Source organism: Trichoderma asperellum, chromosome 7, assembly GCF_020647865.1.
Source record: "Trichoderma asperellum chromosome 7, complete sequence".
NCBI lineage: Eukaryota > Fungi > Ascomycota > Sordariomycetes > Hypocreales > Hypocreaceae > Trichoderma > Trichoderma asperellum.
The window spans coordinates 3,174,164-3,191,256 of NC_089421.1; the positions used below are offsets into that span (position 1 = coordinate 3,174,164).

At 44.5% G+C, this 17,093-nt stretch overlaps 8 protein-coding genes and 1 non-coding gene across 9 annotated transcripts; 5 read left to right on the top strand and 4 right to left on the bottom strand.

Annotated features, from left to right (window-relative positions):
* Nucleotides 1-340: 340 nt before the first annotated feature.
* TrAFT101_011763 (uncharacterized protein) lies at nucleotides 341-1,272 on the top strand. The gene has a single exon (XM_024908604.2). The coding sequence runs from the start codon at nucleotides 473-475 to the stop codon at nucleotides 1,136-1,138; it is 666 nt and encodes a 221-aa protein (XP_024757806.2). The 5' UTR covers nucleotides 341-472; the 3' UTR covers nucleotides 1,139-1,272.
* Nucleotides 1,273-1,407: 135 nt separating this feature from the next.
* On the top strand, nucleotides 1,408-1,481 carry TrAFT101_011764. The gene has a single exon. It is a non-coding gene; the product is annotated as a tRNA-Asn (tRNA).
* A 634-nt stretch (nucleotides 1,482-2,115) lies between these two features.
* On the bottom strand, nucleotides 2,116-4,059 carry TrAFT101_011765 (uncharacterized protein). Its single transcript, XM_024904246.2, has 5 exons — nucleotides 3,827-4,059; nucleotides 3,383-3,765; nucleotides 2,658-3,307; nucleotides 2,464-2,584; nucleotides 2,116-2,397 (listed from the first exon to the last, which is right to left on the bottom strand). The coding sequence occupies exons 1-5, from the start codon at nucleotides 4,024-4,026 to the stop codon at nucleotides 2,267-2,269; spliced, it is 1,485 nt and encodes a 494-aa protein (XP_024757805.2). The 5' UTR covers nucleotides 4,027-4,059; the 3' UTR covers nucleotides 2,116-2,266.
* Nucleotides 4,060-5,787: 1,728 nt separating this feature from the next.
* TrAFT101_011766 (uncharacterized protein) lies at nucleotides 5,788-7,364 on the top strand. The gene is made up of 3 exons (XM_024902709.2): nucleotides 5,788-6,092; nucleotides 6,143-6,166; nucleotides 6,254-7,364. Exons 1-3 carry the CDS (start codon nucleotides 5,933-5,935, stop codon nucleotides 7,195-7,197), a joined length of 1,128 nt encoding a protein of 375 aa, XP_024757804.2. The 5' UTR covers nucleotides 5,788-5,932; the 3' UTR covers nucleotides 7,198-7,364.
* A 1,294-nt stretch (nucleotides 7,365-8,658) lies between these two features.
* TrAFT101_011767 (uncharacterized protein) lies at nucleotides 8,659-10,147 on the bottom strand. Its single transcript, XM_024908603.2, has one exon. The coding sequence runs from the start codon at nucleotides 9,773-9,775 to the stop codon at nucleotides 8,876-8,878; it is 900 nt and encodes a 299-aa protein (XP_024757803.1). The 5' UTR covers nucleotides 9,776-10,147; the 3' UTR covers nucleotides 8,659-8,875.
* Nucleotides 10,148-10,739: 592 nt separating this feature from the next.
* Nucleotides 10,740-11,465, bottom strand: TrAFT101_011768 (uncharacterized protein). The gene is made up of 2 exons (XM_024906928.2): nucleotides 11,073-11,465; nucleotides 10,740-11,019 (listed from the first exon to the last, which is right to left on the bottom strand). The coding sequence occupies exons 1-2, from the start codon at nucleotides 11,448-11,450 to the stop codon at nucleotides 10,894-10,896; spliced, it is 504 nt and encodes a 167-aa protein (XP_024757802.1). The 5' UTR covers nucleotides 11,451-11,465; the 3' UTR covers nucleotides 10,740-10,893.
* A 1,298-nt stretch (nucleotides 11,466-12,763) lies between these two features.
* TrAFT101_011769 (uncharacterized protein) lies at nucleotides 12,764-13,559 on the top strand (the record flags this gene model as incomplete). The annotated part of the gene is made up of 3 exons (XM_066129374.1): nucleotides 12,764-13,113; nucleotides 13,347-13,367; nucleotides 13,433-13,559. The coding sequence occupies 3 exons, from the start codon at nucleotides 12,764-12,766 to the stop codon at nucleotides 13,557-13,559; spliced, it is 498 nt and encodes a 165-aa protein (XP_065985506.1).
* A 339-nt stretch (nucleotides 13,560-13,898) lies between these two features.
* Nucleotides 13,899-14,972, bottom strand: TrAFT101_011770 (uncharacterized protein; the record flags this gene model as incomplete). Its single annotated transcript, XM_024902708.2, has 2 exons — nucleotides 13,899-14,550; nucleotides 14,620-14,972. The coding sequence occupies 2 exons, from the start codon at nucleotides 14,970-14,972 to the stop codon at nucleotides 13,899-13,901; spliced, it is 1,005 nt and encodes a 334-aa protein (XP_024757800.2).
* A 919-nt stretch (nucleotides 14,973-15,891) lies between these two features.
* On the top strand, nucleotides 15,892-16,681 carry TrAFT101_011771 (uncharacterized protein). The gene is made up of 3 exons (XM_024902045.2): nucleotides 15,892-16,209; nucleotides 16,268-16,417; nucleotides 16,477-16,681. Exons 1-3 carry the CDS (start codon nucleotides 16,051-16,053, stop codon nucleotides 16,555-16,557), a joined length of 390 nt encoding a protein of 129 aa, XP_024757799.2. The 5' UTR covers nucleotides 15,892-16,050; the 3' UTR covers nucleotides 16,558-16,681.
* The last annotated feature ends 412 nt before the right edge of the window (nucleotides 16,682-17,093 follow it).

Genomic DNA, 17,093 nt, shown 5'->3' on the forward strand with positions numbered 1-17,093 from the left:
AGGCCAGCTTGGATGTGAAAGCAAAGTAGTGCGATAAACCGAATGCTTATATATAAAGTCACGACACCTTTGAGCAATCATGCTGCGTATTTGCCAGCATTGCCTCTTTCGGCACATGCTGCATCCTTGCTGACAGCTGCGGCTGCAATTGATTGGCGCTGTGTGGTGTTTCGTCTCGTGAGCGGCGCTTAAACTGGATGCATGGAGACAAATCAAGCGGCGGGCGGTAATTGATACGGCGAGCAGGGGAAATCGTCCCTTGTTAGTAGACAGAAATCTTAAATATCTGTTAATGTAAATTCTTTATGCTTTATTTTCTCTTTATCGGCATTCTTATTGCTTTTTTTTCTTTGTTGTCTTTGGTTTCCAATGGGTGGCGATTGCATATAGACTTTTGGCCTTGTTTTCTTTGTGACATTCATTTTCCCCCTTGAGAGCAATCTCGCAACACAAAGCAAACACCATCTTCACCATGAAATTGCTCTTCTTGTTAAACACACTCATTTTATCTGCCGCGCTCTCCTCTTCGACTGTCATTGTCACTATTACTGCCGCGCCGGCGATCCCCTCCAACGAGCCCTCCTTCTCCATCCCCTCATCTTTTACATCCGCAATTCTTAATTCAACAAACACCTACCGGCGCCAATACAACGCTTCTTCACTCTCTTGGAACACTACACTCGAGAAATTCGCCACGTCATATCTCCAATCAGACACGACTTGTCGTTTTGCTCACTCGGGCGGCCCTTACGGAGAGAATCTAGCTATAGGGTACGCGAACGCCACGGCATCGGTGGAGGCGTGGGGGAACGAGGAAGAAAAGTATAACTTCAACGACCCTGGTTTCTCGGAGGAGACGGGGCACTTTACGCAGCTGGTTTGGAAGACTACGACGACGGTGGGTTGTGGGAGAAAGCTGTGCGGGACTAGGGGCTGGTTTGTGGTTTGTGAGTATTGGCCGAGGGGGAACGTAGGAGGGGAATATGGAGAGGAGGTTGACAGGAATATAGATGAAAGAGGAGGAGGGGGGGCGAGATTGAGTGGTCCTGTAGTTGCGGCTGTGGCTGTGGTGGCGAGCTTGGTTCAGTGCTGTGTGGTAATAGTCGTCTTTTGGTGGTTTGGAAAAGCCAAGCTGTGATGCTGTCAACAGGCGAGAAGGGTTTTATTCATAATTTTCCTAGCAATTTTATAGACCTTCCTGCGATTCAAATCACACGTATACAAACGCCATAGACGGATGGTATAATGGTCCATTAAGAAGCGAACTCTAACCATTGACTCATTTACTCTCATATTTTCCTACCTGCTGAAGAGTTTACAGTCTCAGGTTTTTGCTATCGAAAGTCATCTCATAGGAGAAGGCTCAAAAATCAGTTTGTGTCGACTTCGTCCAATCAAAAAGCTCATTCCTCTGTGGCGCAATTGGCTAGCGCGTCTGACTGTTAATCAGGAGGTTGGAAGTTCGAGCCTTCCCGGAGGAGATGAATTCTTTTTTTGGCCCTTTACTGTTTTTTTTTTATTAGGTAAATAACTCAAAATATTAGTAAATTGTAAAAAGTCCGTGATTTCTAAGAATTGTCACCGAGAGTTTGGTGTCATTTGAACCGCGGTTCGGCTAGTGGCTTTGATGGACCTTATTGGTAACGTGGGGGTTAACAGAGTTGCTGAAACAGCTCAACTCCCTCGGCTGGGTTCAATAATCAATGATAGAATTATTGAATCATTATTGTTTTACTTCCTTGAACCTTGCTTACATCAGTAAGTCATTGCAGCCGAAAAATCTTGAGTGCTAAAACTTCAGAGTCTTCGGAGCTTAATCGAGGCCCCTGACTCGAGCAGTCGGAGTAACGGCATATAGTAAAGTAATTTAGGTAATCGATAAATCTTTCTAAACGCCATTGCCGTAATAGCATTTGCTAAGTGGCCGATCGTGGCGAAAATGACAAAGCAAGATTAGTAATTTTAGAAGAGTGTAGACTAGTAGTCGACGGCTTTGAACCGTGAGCAGTGTTGTCCAGTAGATTCACGCCTGGGGATCGATGCCGTCGTTCCGAATATTACGGAGCGGTCAAGCTTCTCGAAATGAAGATTCTCCAAAGTTTCTAGCAAATTATCCGATAATCTATTGATATCTATACGTTCTATCTTTGAGTTCCGCCTAGCATGATTACGTTTGCATATCTTATACCTACTCAATTCTCACCACCACCAATATCTCCTTTTCTTTGTTCTATAAGTGCCGTATAGACAGGAACGAAGGCTACTTTTAAAGAGCGTAGCGGGTCTTCTGTCTAATCCTCGCACCGAATCTAAATAGTATCCAGGGGATAGGAACCAAGCCAATGGCTATGAAACCAAGCAGACTGGCAGCCCATTTTGTCGTCAACTTATCATACACTAAGACTAGATGTCAGTTTGTTATCTCCATAGGCACTGAGACCAGTCCTCAATAGTAAAACGTACTTTGAATAATGAAAAGCGGAAAAGCGGCAGCAAAGACATAGCGTGTAAAAGCATTTGCCGAAAGCGCCGAAGCTCCATACCGAGCGCCATAGCAGTCAATCATATAAGTTATACTGGTGGCCTTTTTTAATTGTTTATTTTGGTTAGGTCTAGACAGAGCCAAATGTAGAAGGAAGAGAAGGGGGGAGGCTCACAAAGATGCAAAGATTGCCCCAGTTGAATGGGATCAGGGCTAGAATCGGGCTTATCCAATGTATACTGGGGCGGGCAGTCCAAGCAAACCAAAAAAGGCCAATGGCAACTCCAAAACTTCCCATGAGCGCCGGATAGAGACGCTCTTCTGGGGGTATATGGCCTGTTTCATCCTTTTCGCGTGCCTCTGCGCATTTTCGTGTGTAGATAAATCGGTCGCAAAGAACGTTCGTCAGCGTTGCCAATAACGCGCCGATTCCCAGAGCAATGAAAACCAATCCATTCTGGTGAGAATTAAAGTGGTATGTTTCTTGGAAGACGAGTGGGACGGAAGCGAAGAACGCGTATAGCACGGCAAAATCGAAGCCAATATATAGACTCAGGAACAGGACGATGGGTTCGGTGAATAGAAGTTGCATAGGCCTCACTAAGGACTCGCTTGCCCATTTGTGTATAGCGCTCCAACTCAAGGTGGGTATCTTGATTCGGGAAGACGGTATTTGTCTCTTGAGATCGCGCTCGAGGATGGTCTTTTTGTAGGTTTCACTCATGCCAAGAGCGAATATACATGTCGCAACGCACCAGAAGACAGACACCCATTCGAGCCATCTCCAGTTCAACCGTTCTATGACGAAGCCACCTATGATTGGGGCTGATTAAGAGTTAGCATCTTGATATGTGTAATATATATCTTTCAGAGAATTGGTAAATTTGAATACAGACTCACCAATGCATGGTCCCATAAAAGGGGCCATAACAAAGAGCGCTGTCGAAGGTCCACGACGTGCAGGCGGCCACATATCTGCCATTGTTCCACCACCTACGCTCAATGCTGGGCTTCCAAAAACACCAGCGAAGAAGCGGCAAATCACAACAGAGGCAATGCCTTTAGATACCGCAGCGCCGATGAGAAAGAGGGTAGCGATAGGTAAGCCCAACCGATAGACAACCAATCGTCCTGCCGATTCGCTAAGAGGTGCTCCTATCATTGGTCCAAACGCCAGTCCGAGGCAAAAGAGTGAGATACCGAGTAATGAAACCGTTTCTGATACATGAAACTGTTCTCCAGTTGCTTTTGCCCCTGGTGCGTAGGCTGACGACATGTATGTGCTATCACAGAAGCAAGTTAGCTGGACTACCACTATACGTGTATGTCTTGTTTATTACTTACACCGTAAACGCGTAAAGGGCAACGCAGACCGTATGGTACATCCGCTTTCCATCACTCCAGTTGTATGGATTGCGAGGATCATCTTCCCATTCCATTGCATGGCTGCTTGCTGGAGCACTCTCAGGGTCGCTTGAGGGAGAGAAATCTTCTTCCTTTTCGCGAGGGGGCGCATCCTCCATGATGTCCTCTATAGTGTCCATGTTGACTCGTGGCTCGAAAGGGAACTGGGTCGTAAGTCACCAGTCAACTTCTCAAGGAGTTTTGCCAAGACCATAAGGGCTATATATTTAATACGGAAGACATTAAAGAGGGCAATGGTTAATGCCAGTTCGTGTTTTCCCTGTAAGGAGTTTTGGCGGATTTCTGTTGTTGATTCAAGCCTCGAGTCACCTCATACTCGACTCCAATGGGCAATAATCGGCATCTTCAGCCTTGAGGGGGATGTCCCAATTATTTCCATGTTTATTTCCTTCGCCAGTCGTGAAGCATTCGGTTCGCATGACAAATCTTTTGCCCAAACTAGGCTACTTACCGAGGTAAAAAGCATTGATACTAATCACTTTTCCCCCCAAAGGATTTGGAGATATTTAGGACGCATCATCAGAGTCTCCAGCAAGGTTTTAGTAGAGTATGATTACCAAGCAAGCGATAGCTCCCCTCCGCATGCCGTGTACATGATTGACTGAGGCGATATCCACCTTTTACCCCAATGCTAATAACTAAGTGCCCAAGATTTCACTAGGTTATAAGCAAATTAGTAGAAACTTCAATAGCCAATAAATACAGCTTTAAAACTAAGGATACTATCATTATTTGCCTTCTCTGAATAGTGACATCTTCTTATTCGAAGTATTGCCTAGTTTCACCAAATAGAGCCAAGTCTTGGTCAGACTACTGATCAGAATAGACATTACTCAGCAGCAGTGGTTAAAGCCTATCCACTTATACGAGCCAGCGCAGCTTCTGTCTGGAATTCGGTGCGCCCTCTGTACATTGACAAGTTTACCGCTTACAAGTGCTTTTACGAGCACTCTGACGGGCTACAGCTTCTATTTGCTCTTACTATTTGCCTGTGAAATGTGCCTAGATAAAGACTCATTAGCATCGATATACATATGTCAATGCATAACGTACATGTATATAGTCGTAGAAATTCTTCCACAATTTTGATCGTCTATTCAGCTGTGTTCGTATTTTCGTTTTGGCTTTTTCGGTTCATTGCTCTCTCTCCTCGATCGCCGCCGTCGCTTGAACAAAAAAAGAAATCTATGATGCCTTTTTCCGGTTAGACTGCCAGCCACGGATTGGTAATCAGACCAAGTAAGGCAAGAAGAAATGGATGCCTGCTATAAAGGGCTCCCCGAGGTCTGCCTGGCCTGGCCAAGTCTTTTGGTGCGGGTAGGACATGTAGAGCACTCCTGATGTAACCCGGATGGGTTGTATTTTGCGGGCGGACCGTTTGTGCATGGAACCATTCGTGGAAGACAGGGGCCGCATCTCGAAAGCGGTAAAGGCCACTAAATGCCGACCAGGGCCTACCTACATACATTGGCGCAGACAGCGAGAATGCGGAATATTTGCTCTCCCTGCCCTGGTAGGTGCAGGTGCTAGCATGGAGTATGGAGCACATGGACTATTAGTGATGGTAAAACTGCAGTGTTCATTCTCTCGAGACGAGATTCGCTCCCCTGATCTGGGACTAACACGGATTCATAAGAAATGGATGGAATACTATGCTTACTACGAAGCTCAGGTAAGGCAAGCCATCCGTGATTAGAACAAAGCGCTCGCAAAGGTAGTCGCGAGAGTTTCGTCTGGTACACAAACGGGGCATTAGTTATCACTCTTTGTGCCGGTTTTGGCAGTCACGTGATTCGATTTCTGGTAGTCACAGTCATCTATTAATAATCGTGCTACAAATCGTCGCGTGGTATAATAAATGTTTCTGGTAAAGCAAGAAACGTCGTTGAACTCTCAGCCTTTTGAGTTTTACATCTACGTCCCCTCACGATCAACAAGTCTCTGGCGCCTTGGAAAGAGCTACAGTACTTACTATACATGAATTCTACTCATCCCTAAATCTCTACGGGCATATCTAGCTAGATCATGTCATCTTCATCGGTGAGAGTGAAGAGGAGGCGCACTGGAGAATCCGACACGGAGGGCACCATCACGGAACCAGAAAGGACCAATAAAGCAGAAATCATACGACCAGTATCTGAAAGTGTAGATGGAAGCGGGAATCCGGAGCCGATAAGTGTATCAGGTGAGTCGAGTGCCCCAGCGATGTGAAGAAGCTCCTAACCAGCACTATAGAAAAGAGATATCGAGATTGGCGCAGTATGTTAAGTTTCTCCTATATGAACTCCCTCTAAGCATCTCCAAGCTCTTCTGGGCATAGTTCGGGGTACTGACTAAGTCTTACAGAGAAAGGATCTCCTCGTCAAAGCCTGTGCTTTGTGTGTAATGAAGGAGGGGACCTAAGGGACTGTTACACTTGTCCTAGGTCGTATCACAAGCACTGTTTGGACCAGCCTGTGGAACAATTCATACATAATGACAATTTCTTTTGTCGTATCTGCCAAAAGCGACAATGGCACCAGCATCTACCGCCACTCAGCCCACCACCATCTCCGCCCCCAGAGAAGCAAAGGGTGGCTCTACCCAGTCACAGGCCGAATGTGCAGGCTAATAATGAACCCCGCCTACCTTCAACATCACCGGCTCCGGCGTCAAACTCACCAGCTCTCGCTCCCACTCCCACCCATACCCCAGCTTCTGCTCCTACTCCCGCATCAGCAAACCAGCATTCTCAGGCTACGGCACCGACGTCTTTTACTTGGCTATCGCAAAATCAGTTCACCACTCCACTCACTCGCTCAGGAACGACTTCAAGTCCACGAGCCTCAACACCTCTTTCGGGTGTAATCAACATTTCAGGCGCAGGCCGAGGGATGGTAGCCGGCCCACGAGGCCCCCGGTCACGCTTTTCTACCCTACCAGCCGAGGTGGACGATGCAGTCTCCTTATTGCTTAGGGAGCTAGAGTATCTTGGTGATGCCAGACAAAAAATCACACAGCTCGAAGACGTGATTGTGAGATTACAGCAGGACGTCAAGATCAATGAGAACGCTCTCATCTTGGCACAGCGCAATGCGGCTTCATCAAATTCGCGCAATTCAGAGGGCCTGCGAGCTGAGAATGAAAAACTGAAGAAAGAAGCCGAAGATATGCGTCGATTACTGGCTGATGAAAAATCTCGATCTCGCTTCCACCAGGAAGATGCGGAGTACTGGAAATCACAAGCTCAGAGTAAGCAGACAGAATTAGAGGAGCTAAGGGGGAAGTTGAAAAACTTACTGGGCGGATAAACTCCACGAGCTGTCTTACGGAGAAAGATAATTTACTATTTTCCATGTATATATGGGGTAACCGGGACACGTTTTGGCATGGCGTAAGTGGGTCAAGGATACCAAGAAGAATTAGCTTCGTTATGTGCATCATAATATTATTAGTTATATGTATTATACTTCTCTTCAAGACATTTACCTTCTGAGACATAAAACAGGCAGAAGCTACAAGCTCCAGAGGATCATGATCCAATAGCTGGTGGTAACTTAGTACGATGAATCATTTTCGGCAAAGCATTGGTGTTGCTTTTCCGCATAATTACCGCATCTTGCCGTAAACTTGTGAGAACTCATCACCAGAATATACTAGCTTAGGTGAACAAGTTAACTTGGGCCTCACCTAGGCCGAATCCTTCATGAGATATTAGCTACACCATCAAAGATTTAGGGTCAGCAGCGTTTGACATGCATCAGAGTTTCGCTCCCATGGTCGGAATATGTTAGTTGTTGCACGGTAAGTAAATACACATCTTACATGACTTTAGAGGGCTGAGTTTAGATCAGCGTACGCAGCAGATATGATAGGTATCCTCAAAGAGCCGGAGAAAATAATGCGCTCAATGAATGTGGGACACATTACAAGTTACAGCCAGTGAGCAAACGCCCTTATCTCAAAGCCAACTTAGGTCATGCGATTAAGTAGACTACAGTGTAGTCAACTATGATTTATCATCATTGCAGCAGCTTATATCAGTCTTCTCGACAGATATTCTCGCCCGCTCTCGCATCAAGTACGACCCAGTACCACGAATTTGCTTCGCGTCTTGCTTTACAATTTACTCTACTTTCAAAAAAGCAAATGGATTTGACCCATATATCGGCTTTTTATCATGTTTCGGGAATTTTCCTCGTCGACTTACCCCTCGGGGATAGGAGTCTCTTTCTTATAGCTAGTATTTATAGAATTCTTATTACAAATTCGAGGGTATACGATTCGCTAAACTAACGACATAAGAAAGCCACGAAAGCGCAAAGTGGGCATATAAAAGATGAAATGAGATCTCATAGGTTACCTGCTATGCGAAGATTAAGACACCAATGCTATAGACTCTGGATGCTTGCATTGTTATTAAATATTCACTGAGTTGATGTCAGCAATTTCCATTGGGTTACAAACCAATTGGCTACGCAATTCAACATAGATCGTTATTTACAGCAATTGGCTGATGAAGAAGGAGGCTACCTCTTACTTGTGAAATTCTGAGAGAATGTGAAAATAAAATAAAAAATACGATTTGAATTATTAGGAAATTTTCAGATATGAAAGACTTAGACCCTCTTTCTGGCTTTTCCCCACTTATGCCTATACATAATGTAGGTCCTTTAACCACTATTTATAATTTCAAAGGGGCTTGTCGAAAGGAGAAAGAAACAATCCTTCCATCACTGGTTAGTTTTGAAGACAGTCGTTGTAAGAGACTAGGCGACTTTATTTACTCATACTCTGGAAAGCGTTGCGGTGATAATAATTAGAGAAATAGTTAGGACAATCTAAGAAACTATAGTAACGGATGCCATTTGAGAACAGAGTTCAATCTAGAGATTATGTAACATGCTAGAAGGGGTATTTGCAACGCAAGTTACTCTATACAAAACAACGCACGCCCGTGTTAAACTCTTTCAACCTCGACAGAATCTTTTACGCTCTGTCAGAAGGTTCACTCGTTGCTCTATTCCACGATGTTCGAATAGCGCCCCAGTATTCTTCTGAAAACATTTGCATATGTCGTACGTGTCCGCTTCCCTTGAACATGTGGTTATCAGATTTGTACCCTCTTTTCCTTGCTTCCGCAATATGCTCTTCAATGTCTTCGTACGGAATCAAGTCGTCGTCTTCGCTGTAGATGTACAGATGTCGCGTATCCTTAGTCTCATAATACGGATCTATAATCGCCTTCACACTGAACACTGGAGCGGGTTCCTTTCCGACAACCCACTCAATTAAGCGATTTCCGCAGAGAAAACCGGCCCAAAGAGTTTGCGTCACGGCAAATGGCCAAGGGAACCAGTTTGCAGTTCCCAACGCCATTGCACGCGACCAGCGAGCCAAGTTTTCGCGTGTCATGATGACACTACCAGGCGTGGAGTCGAAGACCAAAAGGTGATGCGGCATTGGCCTATCATGAACAGCACGATAGGCATTCAGTGTTGCAGCATAGTTTATGCCGCCGGTGTTGGACATGATGTGTGCCAGCACGCGGTCTTCCCTATTTTCAGTCTCTTGGTCGTCGTTGGATGCCTTAGGAAAGATGGCATCAATTACAGGTCTCATAGCCTGTGTGCGTTGTTCGAGATTTGACCACATGGCTGTTGAGATGGGAGCCAGCACGACGATCTGCGTTGAGCAGGGGAAGAGATCTCTGTATCCATCTGCATATTTGATCAGGTTTTTGGGCTGTCCATCGCCCCATGAATAGATGAGAACGGCTCTGGGATCAGTTGGACGCTCAATAGCATCGCTCTGTGCATCTGGGTGGCGGATGAAAACCTGCGCTGATAAGGGGGTAAAGCCTGGAAAAAAGTCTTTTTTCTCAATCATGTTGAAGTTTTTTTATCGCCAATATTTCTGACTGCCGAATGTTATGAGGCGTAATATTATTGAAGAGGTTGAATCTTCTAGCACTTGGTTCACACTCGAGCATTCATGCGCCGTCTTGGGATTGATAAAGGCTGTCAAAATGATAATAGATCTCCATGTGACTTTGTTGGGATGTGACTCGCCTTGTTGGGCACGAAATGACCCGCCTGGTCGGCGAAATTTGACAGATTCGTTACCACTTGTCCGTGCCTCGGCTCGGTGAGAGGTTTGGTAAGCAGGCTTGTACTACATTGTATTGCTGCCTAGTGGTCAATATAGCAAAGACCAGCGCATGGAATCTCGAGTGGGATATAAAGGCTCTATTACAGAGAAATAGTAGAGCATGTCGAACCTTGTTATAAATCGCCTTTTAGAGCAAGAAGTGGCGCTTGAGCCCTTGAGCAAAAGGCCCCAGATCGATCCCAATTGATCGCTTTCACATGCTTTGGCATGTGTGTTGCTGGCCCACTACTACTAAAGGCCCACTAATCCGCAGGGCCTTATTTAGTGCTGTCAACGCCATCTCCAGAACGACGAAGGGGTCAATTGGGTATTAATGCCGAGGCCGTTATCAATAGATGAAGTGATAAATCACCTCTCAGCGCATTTTGAAGACCTTATTTGGCCACTGGTGGATCTATCTTTTAATAGAAGTTCTCAACATTTTGCGGATTGTATCATGTATGACGGGCATACCTCGTGTATAGCACCGTCTTTAAAATAGGCTGCTAATTGAAGTAGATTCCACCCGCATTAATATGACCTCTTGGCTTATTCTATAACAAGAGCTTCCTAACCTTATATTCAAATGAAGCAAGGCGCCTGGTTGAACAAGTTACGAAGTGGTTGCGCTTTGTCATGAGCCCTATAAGCGGAAATTACGCTTATGCAGTATATGGCACTTGAAATCAAGTAGACTGACATCTTTCAAATACGACTTCAATTCAATCTCAACAGCCATGCAAAATTGCATGACGCGATATAAAAGGCTGGCTTTCTTTGATGTGCCGTCCGACTCTGTATCGCCCTAAATCACCAATGTATGGTTATTGGCAGATGTATCATCTAATACTGCTATGTTACTTCTGAAACTCCGGTCGGACTTTGATTTCCTCAACAACTTGTGCCGCGTCAGGGTCACCTTCTGCGGCTAAACGATGAAATTCATCAGTGTTATCCTTTACCCATTGCTCAAAATGGCCCGGCTATATTGCTTTAGTAAGTGCGTAAGCTTGAGAGTTTGTACCATTACACTTACTAGTGGGAGGTGGAATCCTGCTTCTTTCGCAACATCTAACTCTCCCATAATGAAAACCCCTCTCAGCTGTTTAGTAATGGAGTCTCTTCCGACAGTCTCATTCCAAAAGCTCTCTAGCTTGTCGGCCATGCCTTCCAAGGCTTGTTGACTGCGGCCCGCGCCACTGCGAAGGCTGACAAAGAGACGATTAATGTGTCTTTGAGTACCACCAATGTAAGAATCGGCTAAAAAGCCTTGAGAAACATCGACGAAGCGAACGTTTACGATGAACCTAGGCGACTTGAACGTAGTCGCGTGCCAGTCGGTAATGGTACGAACCAGAGCCAACTTTTGGGTCTGGGTGAGCTTGGTAGCCAGTTCAAAATGATAGATAGGCATCTTGAATTTAGCAATAGTCGAGTAATATTTTTTGTGACGAAAGGCTTCAAGGAGTATATGCCTGTTAGTATTATCTAAACTATTTCTATTTTTACAGCTGAGTTCTTAAGTATATCAATCGCAACCGATATCGGCTTGTCCAAATGTCTTCCTTAAGTTGACAGTGTGGAACCATCTTCGTGATATGGACGAGGAATCCACTTCAAGGATTGGTCATCCATCCGAAAGGAGAAACGGATACGTGCTCTGCGGGGCAAGATTGTTGGTCCTCCGCGGATATTGCCGGCAGAGACATGAGAAGCAAGTCGGAAACATGGAGACATGAAGGGCGTGATGCATGTAAAGTTGATGACTAAAGTAAACCCAGATAGGTTAGATAGGTAGAAATGCTCAGCGGGAATGTAGCCAACTTAGGCGTCAAATCTTTAACCACACTTCGTCAATCTTAGACTATGAGGCTGGAGAATTACTTCAATGAGTGGTACCCTGATCTAAAGCACTCATTACTTCTTTGATCCTTACAATTGATGGCAATGATAGCTGGTGGAGAGATGCTACGTTCAACAGGATACAAGCATCAGAAGCCATTTTTACAAATGGATCATCCTTTGTCGCAATCTTTTTGTCAGTCCGCTCAGTAGAATGCAAGAGTATTTACCGTCTTGGCAGATAAAGTGTATAAACAAGACACGATTGACGTTCTCGCAAACGACGCAGTGAAACAACACCTTAAATGGCCAAGTCTTGGCTGCCAAGAGATTTGGTAGAGATAAATTGTCGTTTCAATCTATGGGTTCGACAGTCTTCTACCACAGCTTTTGGTCGTCCGTGCTTTCAAAGCAATCCCCTTTTGGAGAAAAGAAAACTTCGTCTCTTGTTTGTTGGCGGACTTACTTTACGGCCTTCTGCGGCCCTTTGCGGTCTTTGGTCATATGCGGTGTTTTAAAAAGTCCGCAAAACTAGCGATTGTCCTTGAACTTTGCTACGTAGTGCCACAGACGAATAACAAATCGGAGATAAGCAACCACCTTGCTTCACAGGTTTCGACTTGCCAACGAAAGTAAATGAATTAGCTCTATTATCTGACAAATTTGGATGACGAAGCAAGGAGTTGGGGGATTCTGGGACTATGTACGGGATTAGATGACCCTTTAGCATGGTTCCTCTACGTACCTTGGTTAATCTGCCTCATCTCCACGTTTCTATATAAACTCTCTGAGCTCAGTCTCAGTCTCTTCTCAAACTCACATTTCGTACACATCGTCTATTCATCAATTGACAAGTACAAGCATCAGACATTTTAACCGCCAAAAATGCAAGAGAAAACAGCATTTGTGTTAATTGATCCACTTAATGACTTTTTGCATTCAGAGGGCAAGGTATATCCTGCTCTCAAGGCTAGCATTGAGGCTACCGACACAGTGAACAATCTTCAAAAATTTGTTGAGGCTGCAAGAAGTAGACATATTCCTATCTTTTACTGCCAACACCAACTCTACGAAGAAGGCCAATTTGATGACTGGCACCACATGTCAAAGAGCCAACTCAGAATCCAACAATCGAACACATTCGCAGCAGGGAGCTTCGGAGCGGAAATTTACAAAGGGCTGGAGCCGGATCGCAGTAATGGCGATGCCATTGTATCACGCCACTGGAACAGCAGGTAATTCATCGACCATCTTCCTGTGTAATTACGCCATGACTTACGAAGGGATGCAGCTCTTTCGGCAATACTGATCTTGACTATCAACTTCGCCAACGAGATATTACGCACGTCGTCTGTGCCGGCATGGTCGCAAACACTTGTTTAGAAGCTACTGCTCGCTATGCAGTTGAATTGCAAGTCTCCAAAGCCCAAACTACAGTGTATAGTGGCTAACGAGTATACTATCCTAGGGGATATCATGTCACAATCATGTGCGTATCCTCACAGAGCACATGTAACTTTCTAAGGAGCTATGATATGCTAACTCTCATTTTAGAAGCGATGCGACCGCTGGATTTTCAGTTGAGCTTAGAGACGTTGCTGAGAAAGTTATTTGGCCCACTATTGTGGACGAAGTCTCGACTATAGACCAATGGACCGAAAAGTCCAACAGCGCAAAGTAAGTGGCGCAACTATGGTGTCTGTCATCCGGACTTGCCGGCGAGTGGGTAAAGACTGAGAGAAGTTCCTGGCAACGAGTCCAGCTTCTAAATAATAACCACTTTGATATGCATGTAGAAGCATGTCACGCAAGATAAATTGAAATCACACTAGGCGCACTTTCGCTGTATTTTAATATCAGGAATCGTGAACAGTGAAGTCATAGAACGACGCATGCAGTATAAGTGACGCATCGGTTACATTTCAACGAGAAAGAGCTGATTGGCATATTTTGGTCGATGGCCAGAGTTACAACTACCTAAATCATCTGAATATAGTGATATACTTAGAAATATATATATTTACAATTTTATGTATTCCCTATTGGCAATTTTCTCGCAAAGCTCTTTTAAAGCTTTAGCACCATGCTCAAAGTCCTCTAGTTCAAGATACACTTGAGCCGAGAATCTTGCCCATAATGATCCCGAGATGAAGGCAATATTCACAAACGTATTATAATCCTTCGCAAGGCGTTCAAGAATAAAGTCAATAACTTTGCCGACGTCCGACAAGGGAACTGAATGTCCTTTCTCTTCAACAACGGATGATACAATTTCCAAAGGAAGGCGAACATTGGCAAAGGCAACTCGCTTTGTCTCCGGTATGGATATAGGGCGACTCTGTAATATCTCAACAATGAGTTTCTCGCCTTCTCGAGCCAAATCCTGGCAATAAGCCTGTATAGCCTGTTCCCCGCCACAGATGTCTTGCCTAAAACGAAGCGCAGCGGGGATGCATAACGGCGGCCCATTGTCAATTGTGCCAGTATAACTGAACTGAAATACGAATGGGTTTTTGGATGCCGGAAGCTCATATGGGCTTATGTATTGTTTCTTCTGTAGAATTTCGGGAAGTGGCTGGAAGCCATGCGACGTTGGAATAGAAGACCGCATGAGATTTTGGTTCTTCAAGGGGACATACAGGACTGCACAGGTATGTGGCACAAATAGCCATCTAAATATTGTCGGAATTAGCTGTTGTACTTCTCAAATAAAACCAATCATCGAAGAAGAAAAAGCTCACTTGTGACAGTTCGTGGTGAGAAAATCGGCTCCAAGCTCCTCCATGTTTAGATTAATTAAGCCAATACCATGAGCTCCGTCAATAGCGCTTAGCACTCCAAAGTCTCTACAGATCTGCGCCAGGCGCTCAAATGGCATTCTAAGCCCTGGCATGCTCATAACGGTATCAAAAATGGCCACACGAATGCGGCCATGGTTCTCTTGCAAAACCGAGCGAAACGCCTCGACAAGCGTATTATCATCGTCCACGGTTGGATCAAAAGGAACGCGAATACTTTCCACGGGCGTAGTTTCCACCAGATAATCCACCGTCTTCTCAATTGCTCCATAAGTTCCTTGTATATAAGCAATCATGTCTCCTGGCTGATAGGTCAAATTGCGCAGCACGGTGTTTAGTGCCGTTGTTGCGTTCGGAACTAAAACAATTTCATCTGTGTTTGCAGCATGCATATGAGTAGCAATTAGTTCGCGAACTTCATCTACTTTTGCTGGATATATGTATCGGACAAAATTATCGGGCTCGGCTTGTACTGCGTCTTGGACAGAACGTAAGGCATCTCGCACTAAATGGGGATATCCGCCATAAGATCCTAAAGAACAACGTCAGTGATGCTATTTAATACGATTTACTCCATGCTGAGATTCAACGACCTTGGTTTAAATGGATGAAACCTGGTCTAAACATAAAGTATTTCTCTCCAAACGCTTTCCCGAATTTGGGAGAATTGGCAGCATCCATTGAGTTGGCCATCGACGCTGTGAAACAAGCTCTAGTTTTATAAATATATGATATGTGATTAATCTCGTCTTAGTATATCGAGTAAAATTGATTGATAGAATAAAAAAAAAACTTTGACTTTCTGTCGGAGATTATCCTCAAGTAGGCGACTTTAGTTAATATACCTGACGATTCTAGATGCCTCACAGCACACTGTTAATCCAATTACTGCTTAATCAAATCAACTCCCCGCCATAACTGGTTTCCCACCAATGAATGACAACTAGAAAATGACTAGTTGCTGCATCGTTCAAAGGCCAGCGCCATCGGTGGATTGGAACCAAGGCTATTCGCGGCATTGCTGATTCAGCATGATTATTAAAAGAGTCTAAGATCCTTATCACCGGCACCGGTGATGCCTCGGATGTTCATTGCCGATGACAAATCGGTTACCTAAGATGGAAAAGAGCATCTGGAATGGCGTCCGAGATAGGGAGCAGTATGGAATCATTGACACTAATACGCCCTTGAGGCGGGGCTGACAACAGGAGCTTCAACTCTATTTGATAATATGAGAACAGCACACAGATTGTTTCGACAGTATTCTGAAGATAAAAGACGGAACATTGGACAAACTTTCAACTTTATGTTTGCCTTTCACCAGATACGACTTTCATAAACTTCGTTCAAAACCTTTAGTCAAAAAAATACAAAATGCCTAGCCCACAGCCCGTTCAAACAGACGCCGCTCCGGCACCTATTTCACTCTTCTCGCAGGCTCAAGTCTACAATGGCCTCGTATACTGTTCAGGAAACATTGGCATCGACCCCAAGACGGGTAAACTTGTCGAAGGCACAGTCACGGATCGTACCGTAAGCAAGCTTCTGCATCAGCATCGAGAACCTTTGGGCGCTAACACACGATCTATAGGAACAAACCATCCGTAATATATCTGCGCTTTTGGAAGCGGCTAATTCGTCTCTCAAACGCATCATCAAAGTCAACGTCTATTTGACTACAATGGACAACTTTATTCCGATGAATGAGGGATATGCCAAGTTCTTTTCAGCTCCATTTCCTGTAAGTGTTCTCCGTGCTACTGTTCATCAGCTGCACACAAGAGAGCTAATATGTTCTAGGCCCGAACATGTGTGAGTGTCGCCGGTCTTCCAATGGGTTCAGATGTAGAGATAGAGTGCGTGGCAGCATTGAACGAATAACGATACTCTTTATATGCTTATATACACAAATATTGCATGCACTCCAAACTTGATAAGCCTTTGTAAGAGACGGCATAAACCTCATTCCTCTCGTAATTAAGTGGAAACGTAAGTTGACTCCCGTAATATTATACCTATATTTGTACCGTTACTATTACCTATTTCATCGTAATGTCAGTTTGTGCCATTTTTGAACTTGTGTTCAGCTAAACGTCTTAACCGAACAACTACCTACAAGTGATTGTCTAGATACTAAATTGCGCTGTATGAAAAGATGAGACATTTTTCAGTATCCTTTTGGCAGTAGCCTAACCGATATAGCCTACTCTAGCGATTTACTAACACTTGAAGTGTAGAATATCGGTTCAATTTAGCACTGCCATGATAGAGTAGTGACCTTACATAATGAAGTTTCAAGGTTGTGTTATTATTAGTCCAGCTATTGTCCGTAAGCCATGTATTTTCAAGTTCATTGCCAGAAAAAATCCAGGTCGTATTGCGGAGCAGTATTTCCGATTCTCTGGTAATAGAGATGC

Bases quoted from the DNA above. Each gene is read 5' to 3' on its own strand.
- TrAFT101_011768 (XM_024906928.2), bottom strand. From the start codon at position 11,450: ATGCCTATCTATCATTTTGAACTGGCTACCAAGCTCACCCAGACCCAA. The intron at 11,020-11,072 runs GTAAGTGTAATG...AAAGCAATATAG, and splicing joins CAGGATTCCACCTCCCACTA to CCGGGCCATTTTGAGCAATG.
- TrAFT101_011763 (XM_024908604.2), top strand. From the start codon at position 473: ATGAAATTGCTCTTCTTGTTAAACACACTCATTTTATCTGCCGCGCTC.
- TrAFT101_011771 (XM_024902045.2), top strand. From the start codon at position 16,051: ATGCCTAGCCCACAGCCCGTTCAAACAGACGCCGCTCCGGCACCTATT. The intron at 16,210-16,267 runs GTAAGCAAGCTT...CACGATCTATAG, and splicing joins GCACAGTCACGGATCGTACC to GAACAAACCATCCGTAATAT. The intron at 16,418-16,476 runs GTAAGTGTTCTC...AATATGTTCTAG, and splicing joins TCTTTTCAGCTCCATTTCCT to GCCCGAACATGTGTGAGTGT.
- TrAFT101_011766 (XM_024902709.2), top strand. From the start codon at position 5,933: ATGTCATCTTCATCGGTGAGAGTGAAGAGGAGGCGCACTGGAGAATCC. The intron at 6,093-6,142 runs GTGAGTCGAGTG...CCAGCACTATAG, and splicing joins GGAGCCGATAAGTGTATCAG to AAAAGAGATATCGAGATTGG. The intron at 6,167-6,253 runs GTATGTTAAGTT...TAAGTCTTACAG, and splicing joins GAGATATCGAGATTGGCGCA to AGAAAGGATCTCCTCGTCAA.
- TrAFT101_011767 (XM_024908603.2), bottom strand. From the start codon at position 9,775: ATGATTGAGAAAAAAGACTTTTTTCCAGGCTTTACCCCCTTATCAGCG.
- TrAFT101_011765 (XM_024904246.2), bottom strand. From the start codon at position 4,026: ATGGACACTATAGAGGACATCATGGAGGATGCGCCCCCTCGCGAAAAG. The intron at 3,308-3,382 runs GTGAGTCTGTAT...ACTCTTAATCAG, and splicing joins TTTTATGGGACCATGCATTG to CCCCAATCATAGGTGGCTTC. The intron at 2,398-2,463 runs GTACGTTTTACT...ATCTAGTCTTAG, and splicing joins TCCGCTTTTCATTATTCAAA to TGTATGATAAGTTGACGACA.